This window comes from Elephantulus edwardii, unplaced genomic scaffold (assembly GCF_000299155.1).
Source record: "Elephantulus edwardii isolate Elephantulus edwardi_28Jun2011 unplaced genomic scaffold, EleEdw1.0 scaffold00001, whole genome shotgun sequence".
Lineage (NCBI taxonomy): Eukaryota > Metazoa > Chordata > Mammalia > Macroscelidea > Macroscelididae > Elephantulus > Elephantulus edwardii.
In genome coordinates, this window is record NW_006399751.1 from 16,191,355 (window position 1) to 16,209,454 (window position 18,100).

At 39.0% G+C, this 18,100-nt stretch overlaps 1 protein-coding gene across 1 annotated transcript in view; it reads left to right on the plus strand.

Annotated features, from left to right (window-relative positions):
• HECW2 (HECT, C2 and WW domain containing E3 ubiquitin protein ligase 2) overlaps window positions 1-18,100 on the plus strand; it is a 328,392-nt gene that overhangs the window by 244,049 nt on the left and 66,243 nt on the right. The window contains exon 18 of the mRNA XM_006878743.1: window positions 5,353-5,462. Within this exon, the coding sequence (XP_006878805.1) occupies window positions 5,353-5,462 (110 nt within the window). The remainder of the gene's footprint in view (window positions 1-5,352; window positions 5,463-18,100) is intronic.

The following is an 18,100-nucleotide window of genomic DNA, read 5'->3' on the forward strand; positions in this document are numbered from 1 at the left end:
TCTGATGCATAACAAGTGATTGCAAAGACCATGGCCTGTATCAGATGCACCTTAGTCTCCAGAGAGACACCATTGCTCTTCAGCACTTTGGAGCGGTCCATAACAATAGACTTTCCCATGGCAATGCACCTTTTAATTTCCTGGCTACTGGTGCCGAGAGTGTTGCCTCTTTTAAATAATCATAGATGATATCCTATTTCCAGCAAATTGTTTTTCTCTCATAGCAACCCTGGGTTCCTGAGGGTAAAATCTTAGGGATAGAGATTGCTTCATTTTTCTGTAGTAGATTAGTGAGTGCATTCCAACCATCAACTTTGTAGCTTATTACACACAAATCATGTTATTTAGTATTATTGAGTGATAAAAATGTGTGCATGATTTTCAAGGATGGTACATAGTAACACAATCTATTATATGTATATGTTTAATAAATAATATTATTTCATGACTATTGAAAACTATTACATTTTATGCATATTCTCTATTCTTTATTCTTTTCCTTTGAAGTTTCAGTTACTTTTAATCAATGACTCTAAACTCCAGCACAGTACTTCTTGTGTATGTTGTGAGCAAATTGGTCTTTTTAAAATATATTTAACTTTGCCTATTTTTTTTAAAGAAGAAAATCAATCCTGGGACAAATAGACTCTATTATCAGTAAGATACAGTATAGCTTTAAAAACCATTCTATTTAAAATAAACTAGCATGGAGTTATTCTGATTTATCTGTTATAAAGCTAAGAGATTTTAAAACCATCTCATTACTGTAACTATTGAGAATTCTACTTCCTGTATTTTGTCAATGACTCACCTTGTATAAAAGCCTGTCAGAGGCATTCATTTATTTCTCCCTGGCTTCACTCAATTCTTTAAATGAATGCTGGTATTGTTACCCTTGATATGTGTATAGACCCATCTGAATTGATCACACTTTGAAATTTAAAGTCTAACATCTTGACATATGAAGTGCTCGTGAAAGTCAATTACAGAAAAACTATCTCACAATCTGCATTATGACATAGTGTAAATAACACTTGATCATTTTGCTTCATTTAATGCAAATGATCAATGTTTCCAAACTGAAATTCAGACTCTTTAAGACTCTTCAGTATATTTTTCAGTATATTTCCCCCCACAGTGCGCTATTCCAAAAGAAGTAACTGACAACTCCATTAAGTTGTTGAGTCCAAACAGTGTATTCAGATAACTTAATCATTTAAAGAATGAATATATATAAAGGGAAATTTTATTTCATTATTAAACAACCACATTTATACCTAGAATGTACGCTTCAACATAAAAATTCTCATACTTGGAATCAGATTGTACAATATCATCTGTATTTTTTTTAACATTTATTCCCTCCAATGCTTTCTTTCTCTAACACAGCAAGTGCCAAAACCCCAACTTACAAAGGTCTTATGTAATCCAAAAGAATAGAGTGTGAACTAATGTCAAAATTGTCAACTACTTCAGGCTAGTAATTCACTAAATGTTCATAACTTAAGATATGCCATGGTACCCTGTGACTTTGTTAGGGTACCAGAGATCTCCTTCATGTACTCTTAGAAATCCTGAGCTACTGTGAACACAGCTGCCACCTTCATCAAATGGAGAAGTCAAGGATCTCTTTGAATCCTTTATAGTTGGCTTTTTTCCCCATCAGGAGCTACGCCATGTAACTTTGTATTTCTGTATGTTTTGTGGATGCCATTCATTAAATTTTATTAGTCCCAGAAAATTCCATGAACTATGGAAAGGATACCTGTGCCTTTTTAAAATGTATAGATCAATTCATAGTAGTTTTAGAAAAAAAAATAGAGGATAAAATGTTTCAACCTTTTCTAATCTGATATAAATACAGTGTTTCTGCTTATCTAGACAAATGGTCATAAATAAATGTAGATATTAGAGGTGATGCCTTTCACTCATACAATAGACTCCTAGACAGTAACTGAAAGGAATCAATGAGATCCTTATATATCAGCATGGATAACAAATAGATAACAAATACATTGTTAAATGAAAAGAATTTAAAATGTTTCAGCTGTTGTTTACTTCCTTGAAAGTCATGTAATTTTTAAAATGCACGTGGCAAAATATCTATTATTCATAGACATATCAATTATGTATCATTACTTTAATTAAAAAAGAAAAATTTGTTTTATTTTGTCAAATGTTAATGATCTTGAGCTTAGCAATAAGTGATATTTATCTTCTTGTTGTTGTTATGTGCCGTCAAGTCACCCAAGACTCATAGCAACCCTATGTACAACAGCCCTAAACCCTGCTCTATCCTGTACCAATCTCACTGTCTTCAACACACCCACCCCAATTACCTCAGTCACTGAATCAATCCACCTCATAGAGGGTCGTCTTCTCCTGCATTGTCACTCCATCCTCCCAAGCATGATGCCGCTCTCCAAGGATTGGACCCTCCTTGCAACATGTCCAAAGTATGTCAGACAAAGCCCCAGAATCCTTGCCTCCAAGGAGCCACCTGCTTTATCCCTCTCCAGGATGAACCTGTTCATTTTCTTAGCAGCCCATGGTCTATTCAGTACTCTTCTCCAGCACCACAGCCCAGAGGCATCAATTATCCTTCTGTCCTCCCTAGTCATTGTCCAGCTCTCTGACGTATAGCAAGTAATTGCAAAGACTGTATCAGGTATTTAATAAAAAGTCTTGGATTCTAAGATCTCAAGTATCTTAATTAGATCATTTACAAGAATATGTTGTTGTTGTTGCTACTATTGGTCGTCAGTGCCATCAAGCTGAATATGACTCATATGAACAGCAGATCTGAACTCTGTGATATCCTGCCCTGCCCCATCCTAGAGATACTTGAGCCAGTTGCCATAGTCGGCACCAATCCATCTCTCTCAGATTCTACTCCTCCTTCACTGTCCCTCCACTTTTCCAAGCACGATGTCCCTTTCCAAGGAATAGCCTCTGCTAATAACATGCTCTAAGTATGTGAGAACAAACTTTCACCAGCCTTGCCTCCCAGGAGCACTCTTGTTTCGCCTTGTTCAAGACATAGCTGTTTGTTATTTTGCCAATCCATGGACTATTCAGTACTCTGCTTCAAACAATGAGTGAAAGACATCAGTTCTTCTTCTGGCTCCTTCTCATTACCCAGATTTTAGATGCACAGCAGGTGACAGAAATTGAGTAATTATTTCAGTATGAAGTAGAAAGAAAGACAATTGATCAAAATCAGGACACTTTGAAAACTATGTAAAGCCAGGGTATTGTTGTTGTTAGGTGCCATTGAGTTGATTCCAACTTATAATGACCCTAAGTACAACAGATTAAAGCCCTGCTGGATCCTGCACCATCCTTACAATCCCCATGCATAAGCCAATCGTTGTAGTCACTTTGCCAGTCTGCCTTGGTGAGAGTTACCTTCTTCACCAACCTTCCATTTCCAAACAGAGTATAGTTTACACAGAGCAATTATAAGTTATGTTATTTAGAAAAAATTTTGCTTTTAATTTTCCAATTAAATTCTAAGCCCTTTGAACAGTGGCACACTGGTGTACATTTTTCAGAATGCAGATTTAGAACGTACCTTATATCTTTATTGTTGGTACTAAAGAAACATTGTCTCTTGTGTTCATAAAATCATTTCCAAGTCTAAATTCTTGGGTACTATTTTCAGACAAACATTTCAACTCAAACCCACTTGTGAAAGTGGTAAAAATAGAAATCTCAAATTTGGTGGGAAAACCAGGAAAGAACTACAAGTTTTCAAAAAATGATAATACACAATCCTCTTATCCCAAGAATAACTTGAAGGAGGAGGGACAGGTAGATATTTTGTTATGTGAATTGGACCACGGATGGAATGAGTCAAAAGAGAGAGATTGAAGGTCCTACTCATTGTATCCTATTTATCTATTCCATCTGATTTTAATGTATTGAACACAAATGACTGAAGACCAAATTAGTCTGAGATGCCATCAAAGAGATCCTGAATTTAAAAAAAAAAACCACATCATCTATGAAGACAACCATAAGTCATTACAAAGACAGAAGAGGAAGAAAAAAAATGTATGTCAGTAAAGTTAAAAAAAAATTGTCAATTGCTCTAGAGTATCAAGAAGCCAAAACAAAGGGAAGAAATGCCAAATTAAAGAGCTGACCTGAAGATTTTTAAAGGGCAGCTTGAGAAGAAAAAAAAGTATTATAGTGGAATGTGCAAAGAGCTAGTGTTGGAACACAAAAAGGAAACAATTCATTTGGCATGTCTAAAGTTGAAAGAACTGAAAAACACATTCAAGCCTTGAATTACAATATTGAGAGATGCTATGGGCAAAGACTCAAATCATCTTGAAAGCATCAAAAGAAGGTAGAAGGAATACAGAGAGTCTCTGTATCAAAAATAACTGGCTGATACTGAAAAAATTCAGGAAGTACCATATGAACAAGAAGGTCATGAAAGAAGAAATTTAAGCTGCCCTGAAAGCACTGGCAATAGTATAAGGCCTCAGGAACCAATGGATTGCCAATGATGTGTTTCATCTAACAGATGCAACCCTGGACATGCTCACTGATCTATCTATAAGAGATCTGGTTTTTTGTTTGCATTCCCAATAAAGGTGATCCAACTGAATGTGGAAGTTATTGAACAATGTCATTAAAATCCTATGCAAGCAAAATATTGCTGAAGATCATACAAAAATGGCTGGAACATTATGTTGTCACAGCAGTTCATCTTACTTGGATCCACAGACAACACCCTTGGTACCAAAAATGAGGAGATCAGGAGACATTGCATTGGACAAGTCTGCTGTCAGGGACCTCTCCAAATTACTAAGAACAGTGATGTTAATTTGAAGACTAAAGTGCACCTGGTTTAGGCCATAGTGTTAACAGTCACTTGCAATGCATCTAAAAGCTGGACAATGAAAAAGGGTGATAGAAGAATTAATGCCTTTGAGTTATGATGTTGAAGTAGAACACTAACCATCTCATGGACTGCCAAGAGAATAAACAAATATGACTTGGAGAATGTGTGGCCAGAATGCTCCTTCAAGGCAAGGATGGTGAAGCTTCACCTCACATACTCTGAGTCCATCGCTAGGAGAGGCTGTTCCTTGAAAGGGACACCATGCTTGGAAAGATGAAGGGTTGTTGGAAGAGAGGAAGGAGAGGAAGTAAGAAAGATTAGCAGCAGCAGGCTCAAGTATGTCAGAGATAATGAGGATGGCAGAAGATAGGATAGGATTCAGACAGGTTGTGCATAGGGTCACTATGCGTCTCACTTGCCTTGATGGCACCTAACAACTCACTGTGGAAATGAAATTTTTCTCTAAAGCATACTTTTTATTTCTTCTCTTTCCCTAGTTTATTTGAAGAAGAGATAATGTCATATGTGCCTCCACATGCCTTACTCCACCCCAGCTACTGTCAGTCCCCACGTGGCTCCCCCGTGTCCTCTCCTCAGAATTCACCAGGTGAGTCCTCCCATTCATTGCAGGGACTTCTTAGAGAAAAGAGCATTAATGTTGGACATTCTGTGGAACACTCTGTATACATTTTAAGTGCTGTCGAAGTACATGTCTCAGCTATCCATATATCTATATATTTCTGTCTTTCTAATATATACTCCTATCCAGAATTTACTTTTCACAAAGCTTTGGTGGCCTGGTGGTAAGAAGCTGCACTATAATCCCAAAGGCACATAGTTCAAATCTACCAGCTCCACCATAGGAAAAGGGTGAGAAGTCTTCTCCCATTCAATTAACTGACTCTAAAATCTTGCTAAAATGACAGCTATATGTTGTTTCAGACTTGATGGTACACAACAACAACAACAACTTACCTAATATGTCTCGGAAAATATGTGTGCATAAATACCATATTAGCTCATTGGGTTTAATACATTCTGGTTTTGACACTTAGTGCGCTCTGGTGGCCTAGTGGATAAGGAGTTGCACTGCCAACACAGAGGCAGGCAATTCGAATCCATCAGCTGTTCCACAGGTGAAAGATGGGCAGGCTTTTTTCCATGTGATTTACCGCCTCTGAAAACCATGTGGAGGGTTAGCCATGCATCCTTACCAGCTTGGTGGCACTGAGTTTACGTGTTTTGAATTTGGAGATCAATTGGACAGAATTTTTTTTAAATAAAGAAATAATATAGAATTATACTTCATTCATTTAATAGACTTGGATATTTTCTCCTGAAATATTAATCACTTTAATGAGATAGGAAGAGCAGATACATAAAGTTAGATAGGACATGTTGACTGACAGCTGAAACAACTTAAAATATGCAAGTTTAGGTTCTTTTTGAAAGTGATACTATGTGTGGAAATGTAGGTGAGTGATTTAATGATGGAAATGCAGTCTAGTATGAAGCTATTGCCAGCTGATAGCTGACCCTCCATTGAGTTTCCGAGGCTATAAACCACACAGAAGAGATGAACCAAGGAAGTTCTTTTTTGAAGAGCTGTCACAATGTTGACAGAACTTCAGCTGTATTTGTCTTTATCATACAGAACGTGTTGTTCACACTTTAAGAGCTGTCAGAATATAAGAAATCCAAGTCTTCATGTGTCACTGAAACCTGCTGCATGTCCTTTGATAATAGAGCATATGTTTTGATGTACTGCTATGACAATAAAGCTGTGGCCTAATTGAATGCTGCAAACAGGAAAAGGTCTATTACTGTGGTCATTGAACTCAGATTTATTGAGCATTCAACTATGTTCCAAGCACTGAATTAGACCCTGGTGCAACAAAGATGAATAATACAGTTCATGCCTTTGAAGGACTCTTAGCCAGTGAGTCAATAAATTACTCTGTAAAGCTCTGTAGTTAGACCTGTGATGAAGATATGCGTGGGAACACAGACGTGGGAACAGTGGTTTCATCAGAGTGGAGGACTGGGTGTTTGAGGAAAGATAAAGACAAACAGGTATGATGTGAGCCCTTGAAGGATGAGACTAGGAATCTACCAGGTGGACTGAAGGAAGGGCATTCTAGGGAAAGGAGCTGTATAAGCTAAGTCATAAAGCACGGAAATCGTTTAGAGCAAAGAAGGAGTAAAACTCAACTCATTGCCAGCTGATAGCTGACCCTCCACTGAGTTTCCAGGCCTACAAACCACACAGAAAAGATTAACTGGAGAAACATGGCCTTTGGGTTAGCAGCACAGCTCACCATGGAAACGCACAACACTCAAGCATGTCCTCCTGGAAGCCTTACATTATAGTCTGTGTGCAGACACTGGATGTTTATAACCAAAGGAATAAGAACATGTCTGCTGTGCAAAGATCCCTTTGGCGGTGGTCTAGAGGATTGATCAGAGGATGTGAAACTAGAATCCGAGCAACTATTTGAGTGGTTATTATCTTAGCTCAGGTGATATGAAGAGCTAAAAGTAGGCACTGGAAGAGGATAAATTCAGGGGATATATAGAATAGAGTCTTTGCATACAAGTAGGCTGTAAGAGCTGAAGATGTTCAAGACAGAGACAACCCCCATCCCAGAGAGAAGATAAAAAATGTAAATCATTTAGCTAGAAGATGTAAATTAAAAAAAAAGGAATGCCCTTTTCCTGAAATGTATGAATGTATAATTGAGATGGACAGTAGGCAGCAGTTAGGATGCAGGGAGAAGTTAAGGAAGGAAAGGGTTGTAGGTGGGAAAGTTGAACATGTATGTGTACAGAGGTCAAATGATATGGGGAAAGAAGAGTGGTTTCTTGAAAGGGACCAAAGCAACAGCTACGAGAGCACAGGCCACAGGAAGACAGGGCACTGTTGTCAAAGCCTAGGTCAAGTTTAAAAGCAAGCCACTCACTCATTGTCACCAGTGAGGGAACCCGCTCAGAGCTAACCCCGCAGTGGTTTTTCAGGGGCCAGTAAATCAATGGAAGGAGATAGACACCTTTCTCACACAGAGCAGTGGGTGGAATCGAATCACCTGCCTTTGATTTAACAGTGCAACTCCCTACCTGCAAGGCCCAGAGGGCTTTTTTGGAACAAAGTAGAGATGCCTGTTTTGAATGATACTTGATACAAAGAACTAAGTGTAAGAGACAACAGGTCAATGTACCTTTCATCAGTGTACCCTAGATCTTTCAATAAAGATGTAGGGAAAGAGATGACATTCACAGCTGTCTCCTGTCACCCCCCTCGAGGCTGTGAGCACCCTAGTCCCCTCTGAACTCGGATGTCTTTTCTGCAGGGTGGGATTAGTCATAATCACCATCCGTGGTTATACTGTGGAGAGTCCCTAACCTTGTGCCTGGAGCATAGCGAGTGTCCAGTAAATGTTCATTTATCTCTTTTCCATTCCTTCTGGGAATCAGATTCCTAGAATTACTCTGTCACTATTTTACTCATTCATAAATACAATATATTAATCCCCTTTTTCTTGTTACACAAAATTGGCCGCTTAGGTATTTAACTATTCTGAATGCCTTCATGTTAGCAAGAACCTGTACTGAAGTCTAAAGTACTGTCCTTTATTGTGTGCTTTATGTTTAAAGTCATGGAGTGTGGCTTCTGCTGGTCAAGGCTCTCCTTTCCAGGCCTTGTCTGTGACCCTGTCCTCCCGGCAGAAAGGGAGCTCCCTAGATTCTCCTTCCCCTCCTGCAGGCCCTGGGGGCCCATGGTCTCTGGGACTGGCTGCTAGGTCTCTGTATGAACCTTCTCAGTGGTGACTAACTTCTTCATCTAGCACCACAGATACATGTTGAGTAATCCAAGGCCATCATAAAATGCATTCTGCAAACGAAGGCCTAAACATTTAACATTTCCCAAAGACATGTGTAACCCAAATATATCTAAATTGCTAGCAGTGTTTGTGGTGGTTTTAATTTTCAGGAAGAATTATCTCCATGTTTTGGGCCTATTTTGTTTTAGTGGGATTTCTTTGATCTTGAGTTTGGGATGGGCTGCCTGATATCAGTTAAAGTAACTATAACTAATTCCACATGATGCAAAGGCAGAAAACCAACTAGCCCCACTTGCCCTGTGGAGACATCTCCCCTCTTTCTTTCCTAGAGTAAAATAGCCTCTCCTTTCACCAAGATTTCAAAAGTGTTTGTAAAACCATTTCAAACAGACTTTTTAAAGTGTCCTGCTACTCTTATTATGGCTAGAATTTCACAATTTTCAGAGATGTAAGACTAATATTGGTACATGATGACAATAATAAAGTTTAATGATCTTCCTTCAGGACCCCTGGGAACACGGTCCACTTTCCACTCTTCTAATTCCAGTCACATTTACATGACTCTTCAAGAATGGAGAGAAGGGGGCTGTGGAAATTTTGACTCATGGCTTTTTGCAGCTGTTAGAGGGCTCACCTCAAATGTGTCAAAATTTTGGAATGTGAAGTTTTGTTTTTCTAGCACTGTTATAATGTCAGCCCTGACCTCAGCAATGCCAGAAGGAAAAGATCCTTCCAAACACCATATGGTTTGCTATGCCAAATATGGGAGGTAGAAGTTTACTTAAGGGGCTTTCATAGCAACACATTGCCAGATATTGAAATGCAGTAATACCTAATTAATCTGGTATCGTCGGAGATACGCTCACTTAATATGAATTTTCCAGGTAACTGACCTGTTAAGTGCTGAAAAATGTTTGTTTAACCTGCCATCTGCAGAAACCTTTGGAGAGCCCATTAGATGTTCCTATGCCCCGTACACTGAGGATTTGCCAGCTGGTTGGGGTGACTGTGATGACAAGTCATGGTGTAGAGCTGTTGTTACTTGACCAGAATTTACTACCTGGAAGCTAGTGCCTGCGACAGGTCACACTTGGCCAAAGAAGCACTTTCAAACAGCAGTAAAGCACCATGTGGGTCTCAGTGATGGTCATTTGGAGGGAATGGAGTGAGAAGAAATAATTTCTTTTAACATATAGTATGAGTCCTTGAGATTGCTCTTTTTCTTTCTTTTTTTTTTTTTTAGTGCAAAACAATAAATTTTTATTTGTTCCCAGTTAAGCACAAGCAACTGCCTTGACATTTTAGAACATTCTAAGAAGGACAGCAAACCCTTTTGATTCCAAATTTTCATTCACTAAGATTGTACCATTTTCCCTTGCAGTTCATACTCCAGGCATTCAATGTCGATTGTTTGACATGCTTTTAATAACAAGGTGGGAAAGTTTAAACCTTCTGACAAGAGATGACTTTCTTCAATTTAACTAAAAGCAGTTGTTTGTTTTGGTTTGTTATTTTTTTTAAAAAAAAATCCGTTTTTTCACTGATGGGATCCCTTAACACTGCAAGTTTAGCTACATATGGCTGATCCATGATTGAGTTATAAAACTAGATTAAGTCTTAGCGAAATCTGTTCCTCCAGTATATTTGTGGTCCATAAAAGTCTTCTGAAAAGTGATCAATGATTCTTCCTAGTGCAAAATGCCTGGCTGCCTTTTATTAGTAAAAATATTTGCTTCATCAAACAGCACCTTACCCTCCTGTCCAAACACTGTATCAGATAGGAAAAGGGAGGGAGGGGTTGATCTGTGGGTTGTCAAAACTTTCAGGGACCTTCTCTAAACTATCTATTCCAATGGCTAAACCAGCCTATCTAGCCTAGAGCATGGTTGAATTTGTGGCATATCACATTCTGCTATGATCCACTAGGAAATGGGAAAGAAATCTCTGCTTTCACTGACTTCAAGGCTAAAAGCAGTCATGGACAAATGTGCTCAATATCCCAAGTAGGTTTCCCTTATAGATACAGCCGTTCCCCTCTTGGGTTACGTATACAGGTAGCAAGTCAGTGTGGAAGTGATGGAAGCCCTGCTTTCCCTGGGTACGTCAGTAAGTCATTGGGACCTGGGTCACAGCAGCAGCTGAGATTGCACTTTTTCTAACCTTTTCTTTCCCCCAAATCTTACCATTTTAGCCACCTCCCATCTCATCACCTGCTCTTTTTAAAAAATGTTCTTTCTCTTTCTGCTTTCTCTTGTCCCACCGTTCTCACGGTTCCTAACATAGCTTCACACTTGTTTCTGTAGAGTGTTCTATCCTTTCTCTTTATTCAGCCCCGCAGAGGTGGCCCAGGACCCAGATAACACAAATGAAGGATGTCCCCTGGGTTGGTGGGAATAGGAGAGTTGTGATTCCATCAACCCAAGGGAAACTACGGATACTTGAACGCACAACAGCGAAGTGTATTGTGTATTGTTTGGGTTTGTTTTCAGTCTCTGTTGTCCCCTAAACTCTCGTGATATGCACTGACTGCCTGGCAACTTAGCAAGGTTTAAGAGATCAAATGATTAGATTTTTTTTCTGCTTTGTTTTGTTTGTTTTTGAGGAATGACATGTAAATGAGCACAGCGGTCAGCTTCCAATGGTGACCTGGTGGCCTTTCACTGTTCTTAGGGAACAAGTGAACATATAAGGACTTCAGTGCTGATTGTACTTTGTGCCATCAAGCTTAGAGGGCTTGGGAACTTGATTTTTGCTTTTTGTTATGTCATCTTTTGTGATTTACTGCCTCTAAAAACCAAATGGAGAATCAACTATGAATCTGTTATGACTTAACAACAACAACAACATTGTATCCTAGAAGTTCATTTACAGTTAAGGTTTCTAAATGACCTTATTCTCTTAATCTATCAAGAACCTTTTGGAGTGGAGTGAGAATGTCCTGTGCTGGAATTTCTTGTCAGTTGTACATGACTCAAAGACCAACAACGTAATTTACTGTAATTTTTTTAAACTATGAAGTAATGTGTAAGTTGTTTTTTTCATAATGGAATTATTAGCAAAAGAATATTTTCACTTAATAATTTCTATCTCCAGCATCTCTAGAACTAGATCCCTTTACGAGAGTAAAAATGGAGTCAGATCTAATTTTTATCAAGTGTCCAAAGAGCTCCTAGAAGAATTCACTATGGTATTTGCCATAGCCTTTTAACTATCCCAGACTACCCAGCAATGGGATGTGTGTGTGTGTGCACTTGTTTTGTAGTTGTGCTTTTGGCTTTGTTTTTAAAGTAACCAACTCAAAGAATCATATTTATCTTGAGTTTTGAAAGATCTTCATTCAGTCCTCTGTTGTTCTTTTTCCTCTTATATGTCAATGAGCATATTCCTGGAAGCAGCTTTATTATGACCGGTTTTGGAACGGTGTTGTATTGTTGTTAAGTACCACTGAGTCAGAACTGATCTATAGCTGACCCTCCAGTGGGTTTTCAGAGGCAGTTTAATTGCAGACGAAGAGATTGTCCATCTTTCTCCCACTGAGCGGCTAGTGGGTTTGAACTGCGTTCCTTTGCGATTGCAGTACAGCTCTTACAACTAGGCCAGTGAGTTAATCTGCAGATTGTCAGGTTTGAGCACCCACAAGTTAATTCTGCAACATGAGTGAACCTGAGGGCAGCTCATTCTTTATGTTCCCTATTATTACTGCAAACGATGCTTTTCAAACACACAGGAAGAATTAGCCCACTCTTTGTCCCTGGATGCTGCCCAGGTGTTTCAGTTGTTGCATTTGACCTTCCTCTTAAGGATAAAAGTTCTCAACTTTGATTGCACATTGGAATCATCTAGAGAGCTTTACAAAACACTCATGACTAAACCCCACCCCAGACATTCTGATGTAATGTGTCTTGGGTGTGGCCAGAATGTTGCTATTTTAAAAAACTTTGTGCATGATTCTAGAAGGCATTGGTGGTTCAGTGGTAGAAATCTAGCCTTAGATAACTAAAGATCTAGGTTTGGTTACCTGCCAATTCTAGGAACCTGGTTATCTATGAACAAAAATCAGCCAATGAAAACTCTATGTTCTTCCACCATGAGACCAGAAAAATTAGATGGTGCCTGGCCACTACTGTTGAACATTCCAATCAAGGACAATAGATGAATCCTGATTAAAAAGGAAGAACATAAGAGATTCTTCAAGCTTTAAAGACTCCAGACCATGGCCCTAAATTGTTCTTCAAATTGTGAATTGAAACTTCATCTTTAAACTATATCATAGATTAGCCCAAAGAGTAAGGATTGTCACACTTGTGTATTGCATTTTAAAAACTATTTAGGAATAAAGACTCAACTGCTATTTTAAACCATAAATGAGAAAATGGGGAGTGGGGGGATGGGGAAGGCAGGAAGCTAAAGTAAGTGGAAGTGAAACAAGAAAAACAGAAATAATGAGAACACTGATAAAGTGTGAGAAATGTAACCAATATCACTGATTATGATGTCTATAAACTGTATTTACACCAAAGATAAAATTAAATATTGATAAAACCCGGGAGATCTTAACAGTCTAATCTACCAGCGATTGGAAGTATTTCATTCCTTTATGCCTGAGGTTGCTGCAAGTTGGGAACCAACTTAACAGCAGTTAACAACAACAAGTGATTCCACTGTGCAGTCAAGACTGAGACCCACTACCTAGAGGTCTCTTCCACTTTGCCCAACTACCAGAGTCAAGTTTATTTATCTTATTTACAACACTGGCCAGCCCTTTTGGATCAGAATCACAACTATCCAAGGCAACCTTTGCACAGATAATTGACCTATGGCCAGTTACATAAAAATCTATTCCTATAAATCATATCACGCCCTCCAGGGTCTTGATTCTTTACCTCCTTGGATAACAGTAACTGCCACCACTGATGATGTCACTCCTTATATGACGAGCACTGCTCTAAGTGCCGTGTGCACATTCACTCTTAATCTGCAGGTGTGGCTCTCATCTCTCACCTTCACTCCAGTGCTGTAACCCCAAGTGTACATGCAGCAGCTGCCTGCCCTGACCTCTTATCACCTCCAGCTCAGATGTTTAAAACTCCAAATTGCCCTACCCGGCAGCATTATTTCTCATACTGTTTTTTAGCATCAGGTAATCCTGGCACACATCCCAAATCTGTGTACATCCCTGTGACTTGGACTAGAAACCACAACTTTCAGTTTCCTTGTGATACTTGATAATAATACTAAATATCGGCTTCCTAGGTTCCTTGTGAGAACCTCCCAGGTCTGCCAAGTAAATGCTCCCACTCTAATGCATGAGAAGCCCTTTAAAGAGGGCGCCTATTGTGACTGTTTAAATATCTGTATATGTGTTATCAGAGCTCTTCAGCTTCTCTGTTGATTCCACTGCCACTTCTTATTTCCTTTTATGTCTCTCTGAGTCACCCTCTCACTCCAGTCTGGTCCTCATCCCCTCAGGCCTGGATTGCTGCAACAATTCCGAGATCATCTCCTCCCACCTTTCATCGTTCCCACCCTTAGTCTGTTCAACACGCTGTGCAAATAATTTCCCAAATACAGCACTTTCATGTTGTTCCCTTGCTCAAGAACATATTAAAGCTCTTCACTGCCCTCTGTCATGTCCAGACTCCTCAGCTAGTTCTATTTGGCTCTTATCATTTGGCTCTAAGCTTTATGACTAGTTAGCTCCCATTAACTCCTCAGCATTGCCTTTAGTCCTGTTGTAGGTTCACCGGTCCCTCACGACCTTCCGAGTACATAAACAGTGCTCAGCTCGATTCTTACCAGTCCCTTCTCCAGGGACCACCTTTTCCCCACGTGGATAATGTGGCATCTACAGAAGGTACAGCATCTCCTCTTACAAACTCTGGTTCCAATGGGGCGTTCTCTCTAGGATCTTCTTTAAGTTGTTCTCTATTTAGATTCATTTACTATTGTTTTCATATTATAGTAAAAATCATATAATAATTCACAACATGTAATAGGGGGCTCTGGTGACCTAGTGGGCAAGACATTGCACTGCAAACCTAAGACAGTTGCTTCAGATCCACTGACTGCTCCACAGGAGAAGTGTAGGCAATCTCCTCCCATGCAATTTATAGCTTCTAAACCCCAACTGGAGTGTCAGCTCTGAGTTGGTTCTGACTCAACATACAATACAATATATTATATAGTCACACCTTATTATATGGTGGTGCTATGTGCCATCAAGTCAGAACCAACCCATAGCTGACCCTTTGAGGGGTTTTCAGAGGCAGTTAATCACATGGAAGGAGACTGCCCTTCCTTCTGCTGTGAAGCAGCTGGTGGATTTGAACCACGTGCTTTTGGGATTGTTGCACAGCTTCTTGTGACTATACCAACAGTGTTCCCCTGCCATAGTGCTCAGCTGCCATCATTGTTGTTGTAGTTGTTATGTGCTGTTGAATTGACTATGACTCATAGACATAAGTGCCTACGGGCCTAGGTAGCTGATACCTGTGAGTGACTATAGTACAGCAAAGAGCATGTGCCCATTTCAAAGTCCAGCTCTCATCTGTAGTCCCAGGGACATGCAAGCACATTGCCGTGTTTCCCCAAATCTTCAAAAGAAAAATCTTGACTATTTTTTAACTTGAAATTATCAAATTTTTAAATGTTAAGAATTAATATAAAATCTTTTCAAAATATTGTGAACCTTATGCTGAGTGAGTTAACTCAATTCCGTAAGGATAAATATTGTATAAAACCATTACTGTAGAATGAGTATAAGGATCCAAGAGGGGTGGGAGCAGCTGGAAGCTGGGGCGTGTGGATGTGCAGAGGGAGGGGGGATTAATCGTCAGGTTGTACAATTTGATGGGGGGCTGTGAGGGAGATTGAAAGAATTTGTTCAAATTAGTATTCGAATTTTGTAAATAAACTAGTAGAAAATAAAAAAAAATATATTGTGACAACAAATGCAATAGATCATTTGGGCTTGATGTAGCCCTAGGGCTATAAGTTTGCCCCATCTGCTTTATAGGTTTTATCACCTAATTTAGGAGTTGGTAATTTTCTAATTGTTTGGTTGTTGTTGTTGTTGTTGTGTACCAGTGAGTTGGAACCAAGCCATAGCTGACTCACCAACAAGTTTTCAGAGGCAGTGTAATCACATGGGAGGAAATTGCCAATTATGTCTTTCTGTCTTAGACATGAACTCAACAAACCCTACCTTATCCATTTAAAACATCCCTGACTAAACCTAATGCAGTGTTGTTCACCCTTCAAGTCGGAACTGATGCATAGCTGACCCTATACAGCACAATAACTTATTGCTTAGCCACCAGGACTCTTTAATACAGTATTAGCAACCAATAATAATTTCTTTGTAGATATATTTACATCAGTGACCAAAAAAAGGGAAGAGCTTCTGAAGCTGTGTATTATATACAACAAAAATCCTGGGATTCACTTCTTTGGTGTGAATTATGGTTGTGGTTGTTGTTGCTGCTTTGTATATACAGTGGAAACACCTGAGATTCACTTCCTTGGTTGTGAATTGTGGTAGTGGTGGTGGTGGTGGTGGTGGTGGTTGCTGCTGAAGCTGCATATACACAGCAAAAAACCTGGGATTCACTTCTTTGGTTGTGAAGTTTAGAGTTATGATTACATGAGATAACCAGTTGATTTCTTTAATAATATGTTTAAGTGCTTCCATTCTACATCCCACTTATTTGTGCAGTGCCTCTTGGGTCTCAAAAGCTTATCATTGTTTCTTTAAGATACAGTTGGTCCCTATTCACTGGAACAATAGAGAGACAAGAAAAGTCAGGAGGAGGGGGAGGTTATAGAATGTGTGACTGATTGCCTCCTTACACATCTGCCTCCTTTGCCTAAGTACTGGTTGATACTCAGCCCCCATTACTGCCCATTTTGACCAGTGACTCCGTAGAAGAATCCTGAGCAAAACGGAATAATACAAAAGAAAACTCTCATGGACTCTAGGCTTCCTGGAGCCATGGAGGGTGAATGAACCCCTGAAACTATTCCTCTACAATTATCTTTAGACCTTAACATAAAAAAAAAATCTCCTAAAGTCATGTTAAAACCGACAAACAATTTAAGTTAGCTGGGGGGGAAATGCCCTTTTTTTAGCATTATGCTCCATAGAAAACTTTCTTGAGAGGCTTAAACTGACAAGAGCAACTTAGAAATTAGATTTAGAACGATAGAGGACATTGATGCCAATGAGGGAGAAACAACTCAGAAAAAGAGTATGAGAATGGTTGTACAACTTAAGGTTGTGCTCCATGTCTGTATAGTCCACGTAGAAAATACTCAGAGATGTATAGCCTGAACCCCAACAACAAAAGAAATTTAGAAAAATGTAATCCATGGACTCATTTGTTCCACAGATATTGAATGTGCTGACACCACATGCAGTTCATGAAGTAGCTGATTTTTTTGTTTTCTGGCTTCTTTCATTATGTTGGGAAATATTTAGTGGAAATGTCCAGTGTATTCATCATGACTGTGGGTCTGAATCTTAGATTCATCATCAGTTTTGTGTCCTGGCTTGTTGGTTAGTCACCTTGTGACAGAAGCTGGACTCTTCAGTGCTATTTCACATTTATTGTAATACTTGCCACTAAATAACATAAAATACATCTTTGTGTTTTAGTTTATTGGAGTTTCCCATGTGTGGGAACTCGAGGGAGGGAGGACTGAGGATGGGTAGGGGCAAAACCACAGGGTAGCACAGTTTGGTGGATGGAGAGGAGGAAAGAAATGGGAAGGATTGGGGTAAAAAGATGGGGTAATGATGGGCAAGGTTCAATGGTGATTAATTTTATAAAACATAATGCATGAGAATGATTGTGTGAAAGATGATGTGAATGGAGAACAATTTGAATCACAATGTATACGAACTTTGTAAGAAACGCAATAAATAAAAAGTTTCAAAAATAAAAAAAACAAAGAAAGAAAACAAAAAATCTTTGGATAATCTGTCTGTGATTATAGCACTTTACACATACTGAATGTGTAATAAATAATACTGTTTTTGACTCTTTACCCAATCAGGAAATGAGTATCTGAATTTTGGTTTAATACTAAGATTATTTGAAATAGGAATGAAATATCCAATATTAAATGTAATTATATGCCTAACTTCATTTTGACTATAAGACTACAAATTAAAAGACGTTTTCTTAGTGAGGAATTTAGAGTAATTAAAAGGCACTTACTGTCCTTCCTGTGTACACCACATGCTTCACATTTAACTTCCTGTCTCACTGCCATGATACCATCTCACCAGCAAGTAAAGATATTCCACCCTGAACAGTTACCATTAGACATGAGTAACTGTTTGACTCATAATAGTTTGGACTGAAAAAGGGAACATATTTGACTAACATATGAGCACCATTATAAC